Here is a 21,045-nt window from a genome sequence, read left to right on the forward strand (position 1 = left end):
CTGTAGAAAGTAGTCCATCATCTGACTCCATTCAAGCCTCAAGAACGGGATACCGGTTTAACCCACCGTGCTCTGCCGCCAATCTGCAGCTGCACGATACTTGTCGTGCAGTGCCCAGCAAGAGGGTCCATCTCACGTCTGGGGTTCCGTTCGCTGAGACGCAGTATAACATTTCGCCAGCAAGCGCCTCAGCCGGCTTCAAACATGCCTATCCCAATCGCCGACATTGTATTCGCGGGGAAGGCACCCGTACCCCATGACGCGTGACGCTCCTGCTTGACAACCCCCACGCGTGGTTTTCGCGCCAATACCAGCGTCCTGTTGCTTCGTACTCCTCCCATACGTATCTGCTACGGCTGTGTAGGAGGAAAAGGTACCCCACACAACTTACGCAGTGTACAGTACGCAGAGTTGGGTATTACCCGGTATCCGGCACGGCTTGCTACTTGCGGTCAGGCCTGAACAGCTGTCTGCCGTCCTCTTACATCTAATCCTTGTCTCTGCATCGCAATATGACGTAGTTCCTTCCTTCCATTCCCGAACAACCGATCCTCACATGCGCGTGATATCAGCAGCGTCGTAAACACACATACATCGGCGCTCTCCTCCACCAGCACCACGTGTTGGAATGGGGAGAGTACGAGCGATGTAGTTTAGGATTACCCCTCATTTGCTAGTTTGACTCGGCAGCGGCGCGCGTACTAATGTTGCTTGCTTGCGCCATACTTGCCTGAAGTGTGCAGTGTGGTTTCAAACTGGCTCAAACGTTAGAAGCTGGGTTGCTCGTCGCGACATGCGAAGAGCTAGCAGTGACAGACTGGGATGTTGCTTTGCTGCGAACAAGACCCTTGGTTTCTAGGCGTAGCAGGTGAAGACTGTATCTCGATAATGTGTCCCATCTTCATGACTACAGTACAAGATTACTCTGCAAACCTGCGTAACGCCCGCGGGCATCTGTCATTCCACATCACCAGACACTCCCTCTATCAAGCCACTCACACCACACCCATTCCATCTCCCACCGTCACACAACAACGTCCCGTCCATCCCGCACCACTTGCGCTGTTAAGCCAAGCCGCCTAAGCAACACACAACCTTCCTCCCAAGACACTCCTTACTTCAGCCAAGCGCCTCGGCATTTCTCCTAGTCACCCGCCTGTTTCACGACCCGCTGATCCAGTACGAGTAATACCGAACAAGAGACCAACAACATATAGTACACTGGGGTAAACTCCGGGGAGAGTGCGTGGAGGCTATTGGGGTAAGACGATTGCTGGAAATTGGTAATGGGGACACAAGACAGGTACTCCGTCTAATCTTCTTTCCCTGTAGGATGTAGTACCAGATAACGTGTCTCATACATCGCACAATACAGATATTTTGCTGAAAACGTTCATGTTAGAACACCTGCTCACTATCGAGAACAGCTGTGGTGATTCTCCGTCTCGCCCCAAGACTCGCCCCTATGCAAAGATATCGCTTTCGGTGTTAGTGATTTCTATTTACCAGACCTACAGCTGCACTTGAACTCCATCTTATTCATCCTCACCAGGTATACTCAACCTCCTCAACTCCTGAATCTGATTCCCCAGCTGCCGCTTCTCAACCTGCAACTCCTTCCTCCAATTATCCCTGACAAAATCCAGCGTCCGTGCAAACACCAATTCCCTCTCACTGCGCTCATGCTGAGGTACAAACGTATCCGGAAACTGCGTCCAACCATGTCTGCACCCAGGTGCGTGCCACACTTCCATGCCTCCGTTCTGGCTACTGGGCACATTGTCCGATCCCGCTTGTCCACCTTGGCGTCCGTCCCAGTCGCCTGAGCGCCCGTCGCCGAAGCGTACAGGCCCGTTCCAGTCGTTGTTGTTCATCTTGTCGACCCAGACGTCGCTTTGCACGGCTAGAGTGTCTTTTTCGGGTAGGACGAGGAGGATGGCGGCGTTCTTCTGGATGTGCATTGGGTCGTTCAAGCCGGGGCTAGCTCGTGGGTGTGGTCGTAGTTTGCGCGGGAGGTAGGTCGGGCCCATGATTGAGAATAGGCCAGGTGCTTTCGGCTTCTGTTTGTGGTGGTCGTCTGGTCGCAGCGCATTGGGCAAGGGCTTCATGGGGCGCTCGTGTGGGAGTAGGCGTGCGTCGAGCGAAGGGTAGAATAGGAGGAGCGGCAGCATGCGGGGCTGTGCTTGAGGGGGAGGTAGGAGAGAGGGCCACGACTCGAAGGGATCGTCTAGGATAGTGGCTCTGCGGTTTTCGGGCATGATAGGCGACATGGTGTCTGCATGCGCAGGCTCATTCGTGCGCGAGCGAGGACCGAATGTAGTCGACATGCCGAGTTCAGGGCAGGGCGGTACTGATATAGCCATGTTCAAGGCAATGTTTCCTCCTGCCGAGAAGCCTGAAATCGCGAGACGTGTAGGGTCGAGGGTGATGGTCTTGACGTGCTCAAGATGTGGTGCAAGAGGTTCCTTCTTCTTCTTTTCCAGTGCGCCATCCCGTACTATGGAGTAGTACCGCTGAATTTCCTCTCTAAGGACCTTGCCGGCTTTCGAAACTCCACTCGTGTCTAGGATCGCGGACAGCACGTCTTCCGCGTCGTGAATAGCGGCGGGGAATTGGTGGAAGGGTCCAATGCGGTAGGACACGCTGATGACTACGGCGCCGAGCTCACGCGACATCATCGACGCATACGGGGCTTGCTCCAAGGGTGATCCCATTATGAAGCCTCCGCCTGGTTTTGTTAGTCATGAGCGTCCTCATAAACATTCCGGTTTCGTACCATGAAAATCCAGCACGACAGGCACACGCCATTCCCCAGTCTCTTTCCTCTCCTGGTCGCCATTGCCATCGAGATCGACCGGTTTCGGCGGAACAAAGACGTAGCAGTAGATGAGGTTGTCCTTCCGACTCGGCAGCGATATGAGGAAAGGATGCGGCCCCTTAGGCGACGTGACGTGTAGGATCGAGAGAGGAACGAATCGCGGTATTTGGACAAGCGCAGTGCTGGATGCAGTCAGTGTCGGCCTCGCGCATTTTTCATTCCGGAATATCCTACCGCCATTGTATGTGGAAGGGGAGGCGGAAAAAATAGGCAATCGAATGGAAATAGCTGCTCATCGTGATTATGACACGGAGGTAGACAGGGCGACGGCGTTCATGACGCGGAGGACTCGTTGTATGCGGCTGCGTCACGCATTGAATGCTGAGTGAGCAATGTGCGTTGCGCGTTCAAAAGGACTAAGGGGGACGCGGACTGTGTGCCCAGCTGGAAGGCACGGAAGCCATGGTCGGGTGTGACGTCAGATGTTGTTCGCGCTGCGATGCGATACAGGGAGATCGTGCGTTGCCGAAATTGTTGATGGTGTTTCAAGCCGGCCCCGGCTAGGCCAAAGCTTGATTGCGCGAAGCATCGCAGGGATCATCCACCACACCTGGGCACTTCCTATTAGCACTGTCTTGTGTCAGTTCATGCCCAATGTAGATACCTTCTGGTTCTGGTTTTGACAACTCCGGGGCATACACCTATGTGAAAAGGACCCGTTGAATGAACGTGCTTGTTGCTACACCTGGCAATGTCAAAAGTACCGAACGTCACATCACAAAAGCATTGACAAGAACATGGTTTCCAGATTTACTCTGACATTTGGTATATGTAGACTAGCTGACCATGATCATCATGCCACATATCAGCGGTACTGCACCCTGCAACTCATATGCAAGGCCCTGGACCACCGCGAAGGAGAAGTCGTTACCGCGTCATGTCGTGAAGCGTGAATCGTTAACCGGAGTACTCAGCCTGAAGCCATGGAGGCGCAGGCGACGAAAGCAAGCCGCATGAAGCAGGCTAGCTAAGCACTTTTGGAAGACGGTGAAGGACTTTGGAGAACCAAAGCAGCTTACCAGGCAGCGGCCTTGTCGTCGGCGTCGGCATCAGCAGAGAAGCCTCCTCCACCTCCACCGAAACCGCCGTCATCGCCACCGAATCCAGTATCAGCGGCAGCCTCTCCACCGAAGCCAGTAGCCTCAGCGTCGAAATCTCCCGCGTCACCACCGCCAAAGCCACCACCAAGACCGTCATCAGACTCATCGTCAGTGCCGTCGTGCCACTCGATAGTGTTGGGATCCTCGGGCATGTGCTCTTGGAGAAACTCTGGAATTGCCTGCTTGCTCTCGCACAGAATCTTGCAGAGGTCTTCGCCAATATCTTCGTTTCGGTCGTTGAAGAAGGACGTCGCCTTGCCCTCATTACCGATACGTGCGGTACGGCCGATGCGGTGAATGTATTCGGTAATGCCGTCATGCACGGTTGAAGGAAGGTCGTAGTTGATTACATGCTTGACGTTGGCTACATCCAGACCACGCGCAGTGACACCGGTAGCGACGAGAATTGGGCAGCGGCCGGTACGGAAGGACCGAAGAGCGTCTTCACGCTCGCGCTGAGTACGATCTGAATGGATTGAGGTGACAGGCATGCCCTTGTTATAGAGGAAGTCATCGACCATGTCGCACTTCACCTTGGAGTTGGTGAAGACAAGGGTGCTGTAGTGACAAAGTTAGCATCTTGCGCTCGTTTAGATGTCAGAGGGGCTGCACGTACCGCTGAGGGCCTTCGCTGAAGATCAAGTCAAACAGTGCCTGGCTCTTGGCGCTCTCCTCTGCGAAGATGACCTGCTGGGTGATGTTTTGATGGGTGCTGCCAACCCTACCGACCTCTGTATATTGTGAGTGGGCTATTCGTTAAGCAGGGGAGATGAAAACATACTGATACGAACGCAATCCTCATCCATGTATTCACGTGTCAGACGACGAGCTGACTTGGGGAATGTGGCGGAGAACATGAGGTACGTGTGGTCGGCGTCGTCGTTCTGGTCTAAGCGGTTGTCAGTAGGTAATACAAAAGATGATCTAGCAAGTAATTCTTGGAAGTCCATGCTGGTGAAAATGTGTCGACATACCTGAACCAGCGAACAACTTCTCCATGGCCTCTTCCCAACCAGAGGAAAGGAGCTCGTCAGCCTCGTCAATCACGGTGAACCTGTTCGTGTTAGTCAGTCATGAAGTACCTTACAAGATTGCTTGACTTACTTCAGGCGGTTGAAGGACAGCAGGTTGATGTTAGACATAAAGTCCATGAGGCGACCCGGAGTCGCGATGAGAATGTCACAGCCCATCTCGAGCTGCTCACGCTGATTCCTGCTGGGGGCGCCACCGTAGATGACGCAAGGACGCAGCATAGTGCGGTAGCACACTAAACGGAGGTTATGAAGTCAGTATGTATCTCACATGAATTTGTACTGGGGTACCTACGACGACGTGCCTCGTCAAAGATCTATCACGAAACCAGGTCAGTATACGTTCAGCATGTACTTCATATGATGGAAACTTACCTGACAAGCAAGCTCACGCGTAGGGCAGACGACCAGGACGAGAGGCTCCGCACGGACTTTGTCGGTGAGAGGGTTGTAGCGGACCGGGTTGGGGCGCGGCGCAGCGAGTTGACGGGCCTTGCCCATGAGCTTGGACAGGATCGGAAGGAGGAACGCAGCAGTCTTGCCGGAACCTAGGTAGTGTTAGTAAGAAGCAGAGTGACTAAGGACGAGGCGACTTACCAGTCTGTGCAACGGCAACAACGTCGTGTCCAGTCAAGATAGCAGGGATGCAGTAGGACTGAATCGGGGTCGGGGCCACGTACTGGCACAACTTGACATTGTCAAGCATGATCGGGTGGAGACCGGCATCTTCGAACTGACAAAGTTTAGCAAAGAAGCATGCGAAGACCTGCAGGCCTATGTTTCAGTGACTTACGTTGCGGACGGGACTGATCTTGGTGGGACCCGAGAGAGTCACGTCGAACGAGAGCGCCTTGATTGCACCACCGGCGCGCTGGAGATACTGGTCGGTGAAGAGCATCTTCTCGAGCTCAGGGTTGGGCTCTCCAACATCGCCGAACTCGTCGTCCCACTGGTAAATAGCAGCGTCCGAGAGCCAGACAGCAGTGTCGCGAGTATCGTCCTCGGCAGGAGTGCCACCAACGACTGTCTCATACTGGAAGGGAACTGGGTTGTTCCATCCGGCTTCCTGGGCGCGCGCAAGATCTTGAGCCTGCTGCTCCTTGCGGGCAGCGCCGGCGTCGGTCGCAGTCGCCTCGGGAGCTCCTGCGTCAGACATGACGATGAGGGGAGAAGGTAGTAAGTGTAGAAAGTGTAGCTATTGCTTGAACGAGACTGCTAATTGCAGCGTGGGTGTGATTTGGGGATGTGGGGTAAGGGAGTTGGAGGAGGTGGGGAGAAAAGCTTGCGTTGTTTATATGGACAAAAAGGGTAGGAGCTGTGCGCAGTAGCGTCCCTTAGCGCGCTTTCCAAAGGAGATGCTGGTGCCTGGGTGACCACGACGATAAGCGAGAGACGAGAAGCTTCCACAATTGAGGTGAGTGAGGATAGGTGAAGGAGATAGTGAAGGGACTGCCGGAGTCTGTCCTGCGGTATTAAGATGATATCGACGCACTGTACGATGACGCAGTAGTTTCTGGCAGCTGTGACGAGTGGACTGTCATCTCGTATCAAGCATGACCAACTCTACTCATATTGAAGAAGCAGTTGGCCATATAAAGCCCGAGCTCTTATATCTGGCATGCAGGTATAGCGGTGAAGTGACGCTCGAAGTGATGGCCCCAAGTGAGAACAATGGTGAGAGTTATGGAGATGGCGAGCCTCAAATGAGAAATTCTATCAGACTGAAAGTGATGTGTTGGTGGTCATGCAAATCGATTCATAACAGTACACGTCTGACATGCTCGTTGCCGCTTTCTCACACAACAGTAGGAGCACAGAAGAATTGTTGCTGAGAGTAGCGAATAGCTATTGGCTTCCTTTTCCTCTTATCTGGAACAAAGATGTACTTTTTTGCCTCTAGAATACGTGACAGTCAGGGCGCTTTGCGAATATGAGGACTGAGAAGTGACATGACAATGAATTGGGAGATGTCGATAAAAATGAAAAGGATGCATTGGGAGATCTTCTTACATGTGCACACGTACTGAACCTATTATCGCATGGTTCACATTCGCAACAAGGCCAGTGTTGTCAAGACTTCGCTTCGTCTTACAAGTCGTTGTGTGGGACCGACTTACATTTCCAACCCCTTTGAGGTAGATGCAATGCATATAGTCCGGACGGACCTGTCTGCACGTAGGACGGCTCTGTACTGTATGTTATCTGTGAGGTGTAAGATAATACGGAATCGCGGTCGCAAGAAGTCGTAAATATGTAACGAGATGCAGAAGACGTCTGCAGCAGTCGTCGTTAGGATATGACCCAAGGAGGACACTATGCCTGAACCGAGCTGGCGTACCGTGCCTGAATCATGGATGGCGGGCCGACTGAACCAGACACGCGATGACGCGCCATGCATGCCGACTCCAACTTCGCTCACAGCCGCAATGCTCGTCTTCTTGACCATGACTTCCGGGATCGCGACGACAGAATGGTCATTGTCGGCTATACGTTCTGCGGTACACAGGGGAAGGCGCTGCTGACAGACTTCTCCGCAGCTTCCTGAGCCCGTCGATCGCTCTCACGACCGCACGACCGCATCTACGACAGCAACACGCATTAGCCACGTGTTCCATGATAGAACACCAAGATACCCTCACTACTCTGCTGCTGTTTGCGCGATCTCGACACCGCCGACAGCAGCTCCGAAAGCCGCCACGGCGCTGGCTTAGACGCGCATACCCACATGCATCGGCGGTGCCTTGTAGTCGGCCATAGACACCTAGAGGCTTTTGTAGAACCATAGGCCTTCAGCTGACAGACAGGGCTGTGGCGCGATGATGTAGCGTCGAGAAGGCACACGATACTCCGGCGTACTCCAACGTGTCGACGACACCACGTAGCTGCACATGCTCCAGCGACTAGAGCGATAATGTATGATTCTACCGAACTGCGGAGTGCAAGCACTATTCGCCAGCAGGGCACCCGCCGCCTCAAGAGCGACCGAAGCTTCTCGTTGAAGAACCCACATCATAGGAATACCTCGCCCGAAGGCCTCTAGCCCGGCATGCGAAGCTACACGCTCGAAGAGAGAGGGAATAACAAGGACACACAGCCATGACGGTGCGCGCTCTCTTTCTATATGAGAGGACCTCTCTCGCATCCGTCATGTTGGAAGCCGGCCACTGCAATGTGAGCCGCAAAGTCCAAGTCCTTTGAGACGCCGAAGGATACAAAACTTTCCGGAGGCCCTAGTCTCGGCTCCAGAATCTCGCTCGTATGCTTCTTTCAACTAAAAGTTTGTCAGCTTTGTATTTCATGCGTGTTCCAAGAGGATGTTGTCTCTCCACCAATGGAAAAGCATTGACTTCTTCCAAGTCGATGTGGATTGGGCTTACTTGTTGCGCCTCCATTTTGCGGGTGGTTTGCCCCAGCCCCCCAAGAGGTTGCTGTAACGACGTGGGTCCATGTTCGGATCCCACAGCGACTCTCCAGGACGGAGTGGCATGTACTGCTCGTCGCCCCTGGGCCCGTCGGGAACGGGCTCCTTCCTCTCTACCTCCGCAAGACGAGACGGCGGGTGTTGCTCGTTGACCTTGGGGACGGTAGGGACCGCCTTCTTCACCACCACCTTCTTTGCCTCTTTTGCCGCTGCCTTCTTTCGCTCCGCCTTCTCTTGTTCCGCCTTCTGTCGTTCCTCCCTCTTTGCGAGGGTGACCTTGGTAGGCTCGAAGCCGCCCAGGTCGAAGCGCTTGGTCTTGCCGTCGACAAGACGGTTACCACCGAGAAACATAGCGCCATGGTGCGCGGAAGGTCTCGAGTTGTCCATCTAATGTTACGTTAGCGTTAGTTAACAGTCGCGGGGTTTGAAGCTTACCGCGGCGGAGACGTGCGATGTAGATATTTCTGTTATTGTAAGTTAGTATGCTATTAGGTCTTTGTTGAGCTTCTCCCTAAAGCAGGTAGCATTGTAGTCATAGGTAGACTGCCACTCCACCGTCATGCTTGTGTATACTCGTGACGGCGCGACCGTGGTCTGATCGAATACCTCGAGGCGACTGCGAGACAGTCGAAGAGCATTGAGAGACTTACGGGTACCTGTGTGTCGGTAGCTGGGGTCCTTATTATAAAGGTGGCGTTGAGGGTGGTGCGGTGATTGTGTTAGGAGCACGAAGCAACAAGCAGATCTGCCTGGAAATGCTCGGACGATCTGTTTGCACCTCCGCACTTACCCCCATCACCTTGTACTTTGCCACCTCTTAGGAGCAGTACATGCGACGCCGCTAACCGCTAATGCATCCCAGATCTCTCTTACTCATTGAGCCGGTTCATCCCTCCGAAGGCAGTCCTCGCATACAAATCGGTGTCCCCAATTTCTGATACGGCCCAGACGGAATCGCTGCTCAGCGAGTTTCGCGAACGAACACAGGGCATGTCCTGCTCACATAATGCTTCTTGGGGAATTCGGCCGTTCCATCAGCGTCAGCTTTGCGTACAGGACTGATTGGTCAAGGCGGGGAGATGCAGCAAACGGCTAGACCGCTATTCGGATGTTCGATGGTGCTTGTAGTCGCTTGTAGTCGCTCGTAGTCTCAGGATCAAAGAAGGAAAGGTGGACTCGAGCTCTACAAAATGTCCTTGCGAATCCTGCGAGAGTTACTACCTAGATACTCTCCCGAAAGACCATGCCTATGGATCTTCTGACATGGTAGGCCGAGTCACATTCGTGCTCGCATAGATGCGTGGGTGAACGGTCCGGTGTGTTGTGACTTTCTCAAGTCTACCCCGACCGTTTCTTCAGTGTTATCTCTTAACATCCCCAGGACTATGGCTTCCGTCTTTGAGACTGAGATGTATGCCGGCGACACGGTAAGACTTTACTTGTGTAGCACATAACGGGCTGGCGAGCAATGTCAAGCTCATTAAGCAAAGTCACTTTCTGACACTTGTGGCTTGCTGCATAACACTTGCAGCATGGATCCACCCAAAGACGTTACGCATCACACACATGCGAATGCCTAGAGAGCTAAACATGTAGCCGAGTCAGCCGCCATACGCGAGGCTGTCTCGCATGTAGTCTAGGCGAGGTGCTACAAAGCCATTATCTTACAAACTCGGGCCGACTGACTCCTTCAACTACAAACCATACCATTGCACTAAGCCTCTCATCGTGTTAAGACTTCTACCTCTGAGAATTGGGAAATGTTGTGCCTGGAGCTATCAGAAATTGGTGGCTTGTTAAAATTAGCGAGACATACGTCATCACTCCCTGACTTCCCTGGCGTTGTCCACGCGACAACCCGCGCATCTTGGTTATCTCACATGCACGCCCCTCGTGCACATACATGCAGGAGATCTCCAGATCTCCAGATTCCATCTTCCTTTTTACACACAGCATGCACCCGGACCTGTTGTTGTGTGATTCTACATTTACCACACTACCAATTGACTGACAATGAACGACCCCGGCCTCGACGAGCCAGCAGGCGCAGCAGCGCAAGATGTTAATGACACAGTCCACGACGAAGATGAACAAGCCGAGCAGGAAGAGCGGGAATATCTTGATCCAAGTTATGTCGCTCAGTACATCGAAATCGCTTTACGTACGCTGACAAACTCAGTCAATGGTGGTTTGCCTCCACAGCGAGTCCCCTCATAGCAGGAACATTCGGCCCCATCGCCAACGGCTTCTCCATCTGCGCCCTCGTTGAAAAGTGGAGAGTATACATCCCGCCGGGAAGCGACGAGGGACACGGCTCGAAGATTACGGATCCGAAATGGCTTATCGCGGTCAATTCAGTTTCGCTCGTTTTCGCCTTGAGCGCCAACATCAGTTTGCTGCTCAACATGTCAAGGAGACTGACCTTTGGGATTGCGCAACCTATCACCATTATCGGCTTTTATCTGGCTGGGTTCCTTTTGATGGCGCTCGTGGGGGTCGCTTCGTCATCTGTTTTCCGGATTCAGCCTATGGAAGAACATGCTCTCAGCCAAGCGTATTACTACGCTATCATCGCTGCGGGTATCTACTTCATTATCGCTTCGCTAATGGCCTTTACTGCTTTCGGAGCGTGGAAGGGGCATTACGCTAGAGACTTTCGACTGACGGCCAGTCAAAGGACGTTGATGCTGCAGACCATCGCTTTCATGGTCTACCTGCTTATCGGCGCTCTGATATTCTCCTACGTCGAAGGCTGGATGTTCCTGGACGCAGTGTTCTGGGCCAACTTTACCCTTCTCACAATAGGTTTCGGCGGGGAGTTTGTGCCTAAAACGCATACTGGTCGCTCACTGCTCATTCCTTACGCAATCGGTGGTCTGGTCACCGTTGGTTTGGTCATTGGTTCTATTCGATCTCTTATTCTAGAGCATGGAAAGCAAAAGATGGCTGCTCGCTTTATGGAGGTCAAGAGACAAAAGGTCCTCAAGTCTATCGATGGCGACACACAAACAATCCGCATCTCACTATGGGAGAAGGTTGAGTTCTCCTCTAAGGGCTTGACAGAAGCACAGAGACGAGAGCAAGAGTTCCACATAATGCGTCGCGTGCAAACATTATCCGAGCGAAAGAGGCGATACACCGCATTAGCCCTATCAACCACAGCAGCAATGCTATTGTGGTTCCTAGGAGCTCTAGTATTCATGTACTCTGAGAAGCCGCAAGGATTCAGCTACTTCGTCGCCCTCTACTACGCCTACGTCTCGCTCCTGACAATCGGGTACGGAGACTACGTCGTCGAAAGCAATGCCGGAAAAGCCTTCATGGTCTTCTGGAGTCTATTGGCCGTACCGACACTGACTATTCTCATCTCCAATATGGGTGACACGGTCATCAAAGCATTCAAAGACTTCACCATCTGGCTCGGCTCTCTCACCGTCCTACCAGACGAGGAAGGGCTCAGCGCCGCGCTCAAAGTGGGATGGACGCGCATCAGATCTGGCAAGATCGGCGAAAAAGAAAAGACAGGCCCAACCAGTCCTACCGAACACCGCATTGAGGACCGGCTGGCAGCATACATCGAAGAAGAAGAGCTAGGCAAAGCAGAAGAGGCCGGCGAGCACGGCGACTACCTCGAACGCGACATCCGCTTCTACCACTTCGTCCTCGCCAAAGAAGTCCGCAAACTGATGAAAGACGTCGAAAGCTCCTCGTCAAAGCAGTACGAGTACCACGAATGGCAGTACTACCTGCGTCTAATCGGCCAGGACGAAAACGATCCTTCGCACCACCGCCAGCCCAAAGCCAACACTCCGCATAAGCACGATGATGGCGAAGCTCCTGACATCGGCTCTGCGGACGATGGGAAGAAGCATGCTTGGAGTTGGCTGGGGATAAGGAGTCCGCTCATGGGCAATCAGTCTGAGCCGCAGTGGCTGCTACAAAGGTTGGCGATGAAGTTGGAATCAGAGATGCGCAAGATGAGTTCCTCCGACGAGAAGGTGAGGAAGGCGAAACCACCCATCTCCATGGCAGAATTGAGAAAGCGCAAAGGTAGCGGGAAGGCGTCTGAAGAAACGCAGACAAGGACGTTGCAGGAGGATGTCGAGGCTACGGCGGTTGGCCAGCGTGCTGTCAAAAGTGGTTGATGCTGTGAAGGGGGAGCTCTAGGGACGATTATGTGAAGTGCATGGCACGGCGTTTGCAACTAGTTATTGCTGAGGGGTATACATATATTTCCTAGTACCTCTTCCGTACATACAATTTCGGCAGCTTTGATATCCCTCTACCACCCTAATATATTAGTAGTATCACAGTCCTCACCATGTCCTCCACACCACCCACCCCCCTCCCCACTCTCTATCTCTTACCCCCTCCCGCCCTCCTCCCCTCCCCACATCACCCTGCCATCGAACCCGCATCCCTCGCTATCAGCGCACTCCTCGGCTCCCTCGCCCTCGTCTTCATTATATCCTTCCTCATCAGGACCCCTACCAAAGGAAATTTCCTGGACGGCACAAGCGGAACGCTGGAGGAGGAGCAAGCGGAAAAGCAGCTTACTATCAGTGGGCCTCTGGATGCTGTGCTAAGAAGGAATGGGGATGATGGGATACCGAGGTTGTGGTCTGGGTTTTCGAGCTCGAATGAGGAGGTTGGACGGGTTGGGCAGGGGGTGGAGAGGAGGAGGGTTGTTGAACTTGATGATATGCCAGCGAGGATGCCGGATACGAGTCACAACACTACACCAGCATATCCGCCTTATCCGGTGGAACTAGACGTTATCCCCCGCTCACCCCAGGGTATTCATCATCGTTATCCGGATACGTACACTGGACGCGCACTACCGCCACCACCACCTCCCAAGATTCCAATATCCCAACACAACCCCAACCCTTACACCACCAACTACAACACCACCACCAACACCAACAACAGGTCCCATAACGGCGAAAGTTCGCGTCCCCCTCCCCTACGCCCCGCTCCCCGCAACCCACGCTACTCCTTTGGCGACGACGACACGACCGTTGTAGGCGACAAAGCGGACGTCGAGACTCTGCGGAGTGATTTGAGTTTTCCGGATACGGACTCGGATAGGGGTTCGGATAGTGCGAGTTATGAGGAGGGAGTGGATGGGAGGAAGATGGGGTTGGTGGGGAGGCATTGGGAGTGAGTAGGATGGGTAGGATGAGTAGAGTGAATTGGGTGAGGGGATGGGGATGGGGATGGGAGGTGTAATAGTAGTAATGATTGGAGTAGGAGACGGAAATGGAATGTGAAAGCCAATGTATCTCATCTCAGAATACCGATTATCTCCTTCCCACAAACCAAATCTAATCTCATCATCACTTCAACCTCCCAAAATCAGCCCTAACCTCCACATCCCCCTCCTCATCAACAACCTTCCCTCTATCCCACTCCCTTCCCTCCCCCTTCTTCCTCCACACCACGTCCTCCTCCCCCTGCACATCCCCTCTCTCCCATTTCCTCACCTGATCATCCGTAAACCCAGCTTGCTTAAGTCGATCGGCGCCTTGTTGCTGCCAGCGCGCACGGTCGCGCAGTGCTTCTAGTGCGTCGCCCCAGTCATCTTCTACGTCGGATGCCGGACGCACGTCGGTGGTGGGATCGTAGGTGGAAGAGAAGCGGGATTCGATGCCGCCGTTTTGCGGTTTGTACGCGTTGCGGCCTTTGGAGCGGACGGGCGGTGAGCGCGGGGGAGGAAGGGGTCCGACGATGGCTTCGAGGGGGTCGGAGGAGGACGATGCAGCGGAGGGGGAGCGTTTGGTGTTGTGGCGGCTGGGTTTGGTGGTGGATTTGCGTTTTGGGCTTCGGGAGCGAGTCCGGTCTCGGTGTCGGCTGTGTTTTCTGTGCTTTGAGGAATGAGGTGATCGTGATCGTGACCGTGAAGATGTTCGGCAGTGCGATGTGCGCCCTGCGTGCTCGCGGTCCTTGTGGTCTCTTCCCCGGGGCTTGTAGCGTTCTTGCTCTTTGCCGTATTTTTCTTTACGCGATCTGTCTCGGGGCGACTTTGATCGTCTCCGTTTCCGTTTGGAGTGGTCTTCCTCCTCGCTATCATGTCTCCTCTTGTGCCGGTGTCCATCTCTGCTTCGGTCTCGACGCCGGCGAGATGTCGGGGTCGTCGAACCATCTGCCTCTGTTTCACCGCGCCTCCTCTTGTGCCTGTCCTCATCCTTGCCGCGATCTTGTCGTCTGCTTGACTCTGCTTGGTATCGGTCGATGTCGCTTTCTGATGGCGCCAACCGTCCCTGGTTGCCTGCGCTTTCGACATCGCATCGGCCTGGCGCCCGTGCATCCCCTTGGCCTGGCGCCTGTCGTTTCTCCCGATCCATCATCCTGAGTCGGGCGCGAGACTCGGCAGCCTCTTTAGCAAGGAGCGCAGAGTTGTGGCTGTCAGTCTGTCGGATGAGGTGTTGCAGGAAGCCCTTGTTCGGTCTAGGTGCACGAGACTTCATCCTATAGTATATTAGCACGAGCAGTCTCATAATGGAGTGCTCATGTACTTTTAACGCTCATGCGACTGCACAGCGTGTACGGAGGCTCATGACGCACCTCGGGTTGAAGGCATCGATGCCAACGAGCTCGTATGTCTTGGTCGCCTTCTTTGCATCTTCTTTCAGCAGCTCTGCGATGTACGCGTCGTCGTTCAGGTCCCGGGCCATGGTGGGCGACTGTTGTTGGGGTGGAGAGGAAGGGTCGCAGAAGTCTGACCTTGAGATCCCGGGCGGCCATGTGAAATCATTCCACGCGGCGGGCCGTGCTAGCTGCATGCGGTAGTCGCCGCGGGGAACTCAGCCCTACGCGGGCATTCGCGATCCCAAACAAACATTCCATCCTCCAATTCATACACGACAAACACAATGGGACCTAAGCGGAAATCGGCGGCGCCAACACCAGCCGCAGTGTTGGAACAGTTGCAGCAGTCAAAGTCACTCAAGCTTCTCGCTATTGCAGAAACATTATCGCCCAAGGATCTCCCACAGGCCGCGAAGAAGCGCAACTCGGCGGCGTCGGAGGACAGCGAGCAGAATGGCGACACTCACCCGGCTGCCCTCGAGGCTGACTTACTACACTACAAAGTACGCGTCTTCGAATTGTCATGAGAGAGATACAAGCCTAACATTGTTGCAGGAACTCTTCAGCAAGCTACGCTTCAGCTACGTCGAGCAGGTCACCAAGGAGAAGTTCCTGCGCAGCATAACGGAGAACCCACCCCGCCTAGTCGACGCTCACGAGAACGACGAGAAGGAAAAGGAGATACTGGGTCTCAAGGCAGAGCTCAAGGAGCGCAAGTTGGAGGTAGCCGAGATCCTGAAGCAGCTGGAGGACAAGGGAAAAGAGCTCGCACTGCGCTATGAGGGTCTCCAACTACGCACGCAACAGCTTGAGTCACTTCCGACTGAGATTGCTGGCCTGGAAGCGACCATTGAGCAGCTGAAGCACGAGCAAACACCAGTCTCCACGAACCCTGAGCTGTCTCTCCCACTTCCAGAAACTCAGCGAGTGCTCAGCGAACGGGAGGCAGAGCTCGCAGCCCTGAACGCGCAGATCGCAAGTCTGCAGGCTACCATCCCGAACCGAACCAGAGATTTAGAGAAGCTGGAGCGCGAGCTGCGGCCGCTGGAGACGCAGAAACAGGGAACCGTCGCGGCAGCTAGAGAGGCTCGGAGACGGAAGGAAGAGGGCGGTGGAATCGGAGACGAACTAGAAGAGAGAGGCAGATGGCTCCGAGCGTCTGAAAAGGCGCTAAGGGACATGTTGGATGTTGAGGGATGACGTCCTTGCGGTGAGCGTGTGTTGGGCTTGTTACGGCGTTTGGACTCGAGATACCACTGCTTGAAACGACTTTTTGTCTGCGCGATCGACTCGTGTTAATCCGTCTTCTAATTCGTGGCCATGCACCTGCGAACACGGTGCTTGAGCATGTCCCCTAAGGCCTAGCGACGGTTCGCCTCACTGCCAGCGCATGCGCGCCCAAGAGCAGCGTGCCGAGCTAATCAATCGGCCTCGGAAACCAGAAATTCGAGTCGTCTCAGAATCTGGGCGGCTGGGTGCAGGGGTGCGGCGGGCTGTGGTTGGCCGGCCCCAGCCACTCACCGCCCTTCAACCTATCGATTACGTTGCCAGGCCATTCCACCCATAAACATGCGGCTGGTGGAGCCCTCGACGAGCTAATTGAGCTGGCTACCGATTCCATCCTTTCGTGACATCTGCAGCTGCAGCACCCAAGACAAGACTTTCGCTCCCTGCAGTCACGGAAACCGCTTCTTCCCAACGACGTCCATTGCACGGCGCCAGGAGCTGACGTTCCCCCACCACCGCGAGCTGTCCAACCGGACACGCTCTACACGACTACACGACTATACCGCCTCGACCCGGCCTACTTTCGCCATTCTTACGCCTGTCACGACGTTACGACTCTCTATTTCACGTATTGTTGCTTGCCTGCGTTGTTAGCGAGGATCCGGTTTTCTGTCGTTACCTCGTCCGTCAGCCTGGTGTGTTTAACGACTTACGCACCTACTTTACGACTGTTCTGAAGGAATTGGCCATTGAGCGCGAAACGGAGCATTATTGCGATAATGTCGAACCAACTCTCGGACCCAGGGTCGAGCGTCTACGACTCGGCCACGATGCACGTGGGAGATGGCACATGGGATTCGCAGCGCAACACTTTTCTCCTGCCCAACTTGCAAGCCCCCAACTTTGAGACGATGCGATTGAATGGTAAGAATCTTCGTTGTTAAAAAAGACTACAGAGACTGACTACTCAGGCATGGGCAATCGCTTCCGCAGCATGGCCAGCTACAAGGCTCTCATCATAGCCCACGGCGTACTAGCAGTCATTGCTTTCCTATTCGTAATACCCGCAGCTATCTTCATGGCTCGCTTCTACCATCGCAACCCACGAACCGCCTTGCGAGTCCACATCTGGTTGCAGGTAGCAGCAGTGCTTCTTTCGACTGCTGCCATCGTCTGCAGCTTCCAAGCTGTTGGCCTCGAGAGGTCTCTGACCAACCCTCACCATGGCATCGGCGTTGCGCTATACACTCTTGTTATGGTTCAATTCCTTGGTGGCGCTCTCATTCATAAGCTAGAAAAGGGCAAGGAGCGATTCAAGATCCCTCTCAAGCTTATGGTAAGTAAACAATATGCGCAATTGCGGCAAAGACTAACATTTATAGGTTCATCAATGGCTAGGCCGCACTATTGCGCTGCTTGGACTTGCACAGATCCCACTTGGTCTGACACTATACGGATCACCACTGGCCTTGTTCATCCTTTTCGCAGTGTGGACTTTCATCCTAGTCATCCTCTACTTCGTCCTTTCCTACAGGACCCAGCCCGAGATGGACTTTGATGACCGTAGCACCTACATCACCGACCGCTCATACAGTACTAGGATAAGTCGACGCACGAGCAGAGGCCCTGGCGCTGGCAAGCTCGCAGCAGCGGGAGCAGCCGGTGCAGGATTAGCCGCGCTGGGGTCAAGAAGATCTCGAAGCCGCACCCGCAGCAGGCACGGTGGCACAGTTCTTAGTTCTCGACCCGACTCTCGATCCCGCCGTGATTCCCGCTCTCGCGTCGCCGACTCTGAGTTCACTGAATCGTACTTGAGCGATGAGAAATACCGTGCCGATGGCAACAAAGGTTCTACATGGAAGGACAAGCTCCTAGGAGTTGGGGCTGCAGCTGGTGGTATTTTCGCCGTCAAGAAACTATTCAATCGCAAGCCAAAACATCCTCCGACCGAGACAGGGAGCGACTTCAGTTATAGCCGCCCATTGGGACCCTCCGAAGTCACTCAGACCGATATCTCCAGGCTCGAAGAAGGAAGGGCACCCGAATCTCCAGCAAACCGTCGAAACGACTGGCGTCGAGACAACCCACAAGCATCGGCTTTGTCTGGAAGTGCTATGCGACCTGGTCACCGCACAAATGGAAGTGTCACCTCCATTGACTCTTTTGATAGCCGGACAAGCCTCAGCGAAGAGACTGAGATGAGGCCTAGAGATCGACAGTATGGACTAAAGGAGGGTGTCGCTACGATGGGAGTCGTCGGCTTCCTGAAGCATTCTCTGAGCAAACGCAGCAAGAAGAAGGAAGACGACCGCGTGGAAGAGATGAGACAACAAGATCTGGAAGAGGAACGGGTCGCCCGCATGAACAGCCAACGCCGCAAGAAGTACACGGGTGATGGAGCACCTCCAAGGAGAGGTCATAGACCGCCGTCCACTATTCTGTCTGAGAGCGACATGACCGGTATCACGCCCTCAGTAGCGCAACGCCCATCTCGACCCATGGATTCTACCGTCACGCCCAACCCAAGTCGCCCCCCTCGCGCGGGTGTCTACAGTGTCCTATCAGATTCCGGTTCCGAAGCTTACGACTCACCTGGGGGCCGTCACCACAGCCGACGCCGCACGGGAGACGCTCCAATAATACCTGCTGGTGCAGCAGCGGCAGCTACAGTCACTTCCGCCGGCTCACCCACCAAACGCGAACGCCGCGGCAGCAGAGACGACGTAGCCTCCCCTCCCGTATCCGTCAAAGTCAAAATGCACAACGACGGCCGCCACGTAACCCTCCGCCGCCTCAACGAAGAAGAAGCCGCCGCCGAACGCGAAGCCCGCCGCCGCGAACGCCAACGCAAAAACCGCGCCGGCAGCGTAAGTTCCATGAGCGGCGTCGGCGGCGACCGCTGGCGCAGAACCGAAGCCATGGAAGCTGCTCAAGCCGCTGAAATGGCTCAACAGTCTGGTGGTGCTGCTCCTCCTCCTCCTATGCCCATGCCCAGTTCGAGCACCTTGCGCATGCCTGAAGCTAGTATTCCTCCGCCTCCGCCGGGCCCTCCTCCCATGTTCGGTAATGGCCAACAGCATCTAGCGCCTGATCAAGCCAATTTCCCTCCTCCGCCTCCTATTCCTGCGGCCGCGGATACGGTGCTGAGTAGTCCGGTTTATGGGACTGAGACGGATCTTAGTAATTATGATTCCAACAGGAGGAGAAGGAGAGCGGAAAGGGCGCAGGCTAAGCAGGCGAGGTTGGGGGGGAGTCGCGTTGAGTTTTCGTGATTGTGATGACTGACTCCGCGGTATTTGAAGGTTGTATTGGACTAGAAAAGAAAAGGGTCAAAGGCATGGTTGTTAGCAGCGAGTTGCATTTCTCTGGCGTTTGTGGGTTGTCATTATTGCGTCTGTTTACCGCTTTGTTTGACATCGATCTGGCCTTCTGGCAGATTTCCAGCGTCATGCCATGTTTACGTTGCGAGAATGGAATCGAAATGGATGATGAGAAGAGTAAATAGAATGAGCATAGCTGTGTGTTTTTGTATAAATGGATAGATACGCGCTTCGGCGTTGTGTAAGCTTCAATCTTTGTGGTTATTGTCGTCAGGGTGAGATCAAGACGTTTAATGTGATGTTGTAGTTTGGTGAGTGGTAGTTGGTGTGGTATGGTATGGTGTCGTGGAGGGAGTCTTGGTATGAAGGTCATGGTGTAGATGTTATCACTAAATAATCTCTTTCTAGAGTTGTAGTATTAATAGGTAAGCTAAGGTAAGCTATAAGAAGTCGTTGATGTTTCTCTTTTACGTCTCACAATAGAACAGTAGATAAAGAGGCGCGTTACAGTAACAAGATAATGTCTAATAAATCTATAGGCAACTTATTTCGTCTTTTACACTGGACCGGCTTCTTCCAAACTCATCAAGTCTGTCGTTTTTGCAAACAGTATACTACGAATATTAGAATTTGGTGCAGCTCCTCGCTGCTGGGCTGAACCACACTGACTGGTTATCAATCAACAACGATAGAGTGCGCCTTTGACCCAGACTTGGGGATTGATATTGTAGATAGTGCGTCAATTAGGCGTACGTATGTGGATGTGTATACAAGTGTGGATATGTAGTGGAATGAAAATGTTAAGAGCAATTGCAAAAAGGCTCAAGACCTTTTCCTTCTTTTGGAACCGTGGATCTCCTTTTCGAGGAAATTGTCTACTTCAAATACTGGTCTCAAGCACTACGAGCAGACTATACGACTTGTAGAAGCCCTGAGAACACGAATAGTTTTTTTTTTGCAAACACACTAAATAGTATAATGTCAAAAGAACGTAGAGCCGTGGCGTGAAGGAGTATATCGGAAGCTCTCTTGTAGTCTCAATCCCTATACATATAGCTAAGAGCGACAACAAGATACTGCAAACCGTCGTGCAGATATCTTCTGCATGTACATCTCTACCAATCCATTCACCAAACACTGTCGCACTTCCTTCCCTCAAGCCCAACATTCCCAGCTTACGAGCGCTCCGCGGCAAAGTCCCAACTCCCACGCTGAGCTCATCGAAGACCAGCCATGTATGCAAAACGCACCGCGACAGTAGAAATCGGCAACACACATCTACCTTCGCTTGCTAAGCGACGCCGCGGAGCACATCTGCAAGTCATCACCACAGCCCTACTCAATCTCCGTACGGCGTCCCGTCTATACTCGCTCGACAAGCCACGCTGCGTGTGAAAGCCTCTACAGGGCAGGGGGGGGGGGGGGGGGGGGGGGGGGGGGGGGGGGGGGGGGGGGGGGGGGGGGGGGGGGGGGGGCA

The 21,045-nt window shown here is 53.9% G+C and overlaps 6 protein-coding genes across 6 annotated transcripts; 3 read left to right on the forward strand and 3 right to left on the reverse strand.

The window, feature by feature from the left end:
- Positions 1-1,535: 1,535 nt before the first annotated feature.
- On the reverse strand, positions 1,536-6,165 carry J4E92_010921 (uncharacterized protein; the record flags this gene model as incomplete). Its single annotated transcript, XM_051502255.1, has 11 exons — positions 1,536-2,728; positions 2,777-3,000; positions 3,898-4,536; positions 4,595-4,709; positions 4,760-4,867; positions 4,953-5,032; positions 5,083-5,245; positions 5,305-5,326; positions 5,385-5,557; positions 5,607-5,742; positions 5,803-6,165. The coding sequence occupies 11 exons, from the start codon at positions 6,163-6,165 to the stop codon at positions 1,536-1,538; spliced, it is 3,216 nt and encodes a 1,071-aa protein (XP_051347529.1).
- A 2,217-nt stretch (positions 6,166-8,382) lies between these two features.
- Positions 8,383-9,226, reverse strand: J4E92_010922 (uncharacterized protein; the record flags this gene model as incomplete). The annotated part of the gene is made up of 3 exons (XM_051502256.1): positions 8,383-8,817; positions 9,081-9,086; positions 9,221-9,226. The coding sequence occupies 3 exons, from the start codon at positions 9,224-9,226 to the stop codon at positions 8,383-8,385; spliced, it is 447 nt and encodes a 148-aa protein (XP_051347530.1).
- Positions 9,227-10,443: 1,217 nt separating this feature from the next.
- On the forward strand, positions 10,444-12,575 carry J4E92_010923 (uncharacterized protein; the record flags this gene model as incomplete). The annotated part of the gene is made up of 2 exons (XM_051502257.1): positions 10,444-10,571; positions 10,610-12,575. The coding sequence occupies 2 exons, from the start codon at positions 10,444-10,446 to the stop codon at positions 12,573-12,575; spliced, it is 2,094 nt and encodes a 697-aa protein (XP_051347531.1).
- Positions 12,576-13,769: 1,194 nt separating this feature from the next.
- Positions 13,770-15,107, reverse strand: J4E92_010924 (uncharacterized protein; the record flags this gene model as incomplete). The annotated part of the gene is made up of 2 exons (XM_051502258.1): positions 13,770-14,901; positions 14,998-15,107. 2 exons carry the CDS (start codon positions 15,105-15,107, stop codon positions 13,770-13,772), a joined length of 1,242 nt encoding a protein of 413 aa, XP_051347532.1.
- A 198-nt stretch (positions 15,108-15,305) lies between these two features.
- Positions 15,306-16,221, forward strand: J4E92_010925 (uncharacterized protein; the record flags this gene model as incomplete). The annotated part of the gene is made up of 2 exons (XM_051502259.1): positions 15,306-15,524; positions 15,577-16,221. The coding sequence occupies 2 exons, from the start codon at positions 15,306-15,308 to the stop codon at positions 16,219-16,221; spliced, it is 864 nt and encodes a 287-aa protein (XP_051347533.1).
- An 806-nt stretch (positions 16,222-17,027) lies between these two features.
- Positions 17,028-19,520, forward strand: J4E92_010926 (uncharacterized protein; the record flags this gene model as incomplete). The annotated part of the gene is made up of 3 exons (XM_051502260.1): positions 17,028-17,172; positions 17,220-17,584; positions 17,631-19,520. 3 exons carry the CDS (start codon positions 17,028-17,030, stop codon positions 19,518-19,520), a joined length of 2,400 nt encoding a protein of 799 aa, XP_051347534.1.
- Between the last annotated feature and the right edge of the window lie 1,525 nt (positions 19,521-21,045).

This window comes from Alternaria infectoria (assembly GCF_024043175.1).
Source record: "Alternaria infectoria strain BMP 0036 chromosome Unknown scaffold_47, whole genome shotgun sequence".
In the NCBI taxonomy this organism is placed as follows: domain Eukaryota; kingdom Fungi; phylum Ascomycota; class Dothideomycetes; order Pleosporales; family Pleosporaceae; genus Alternaria; species Alternaria infectoria.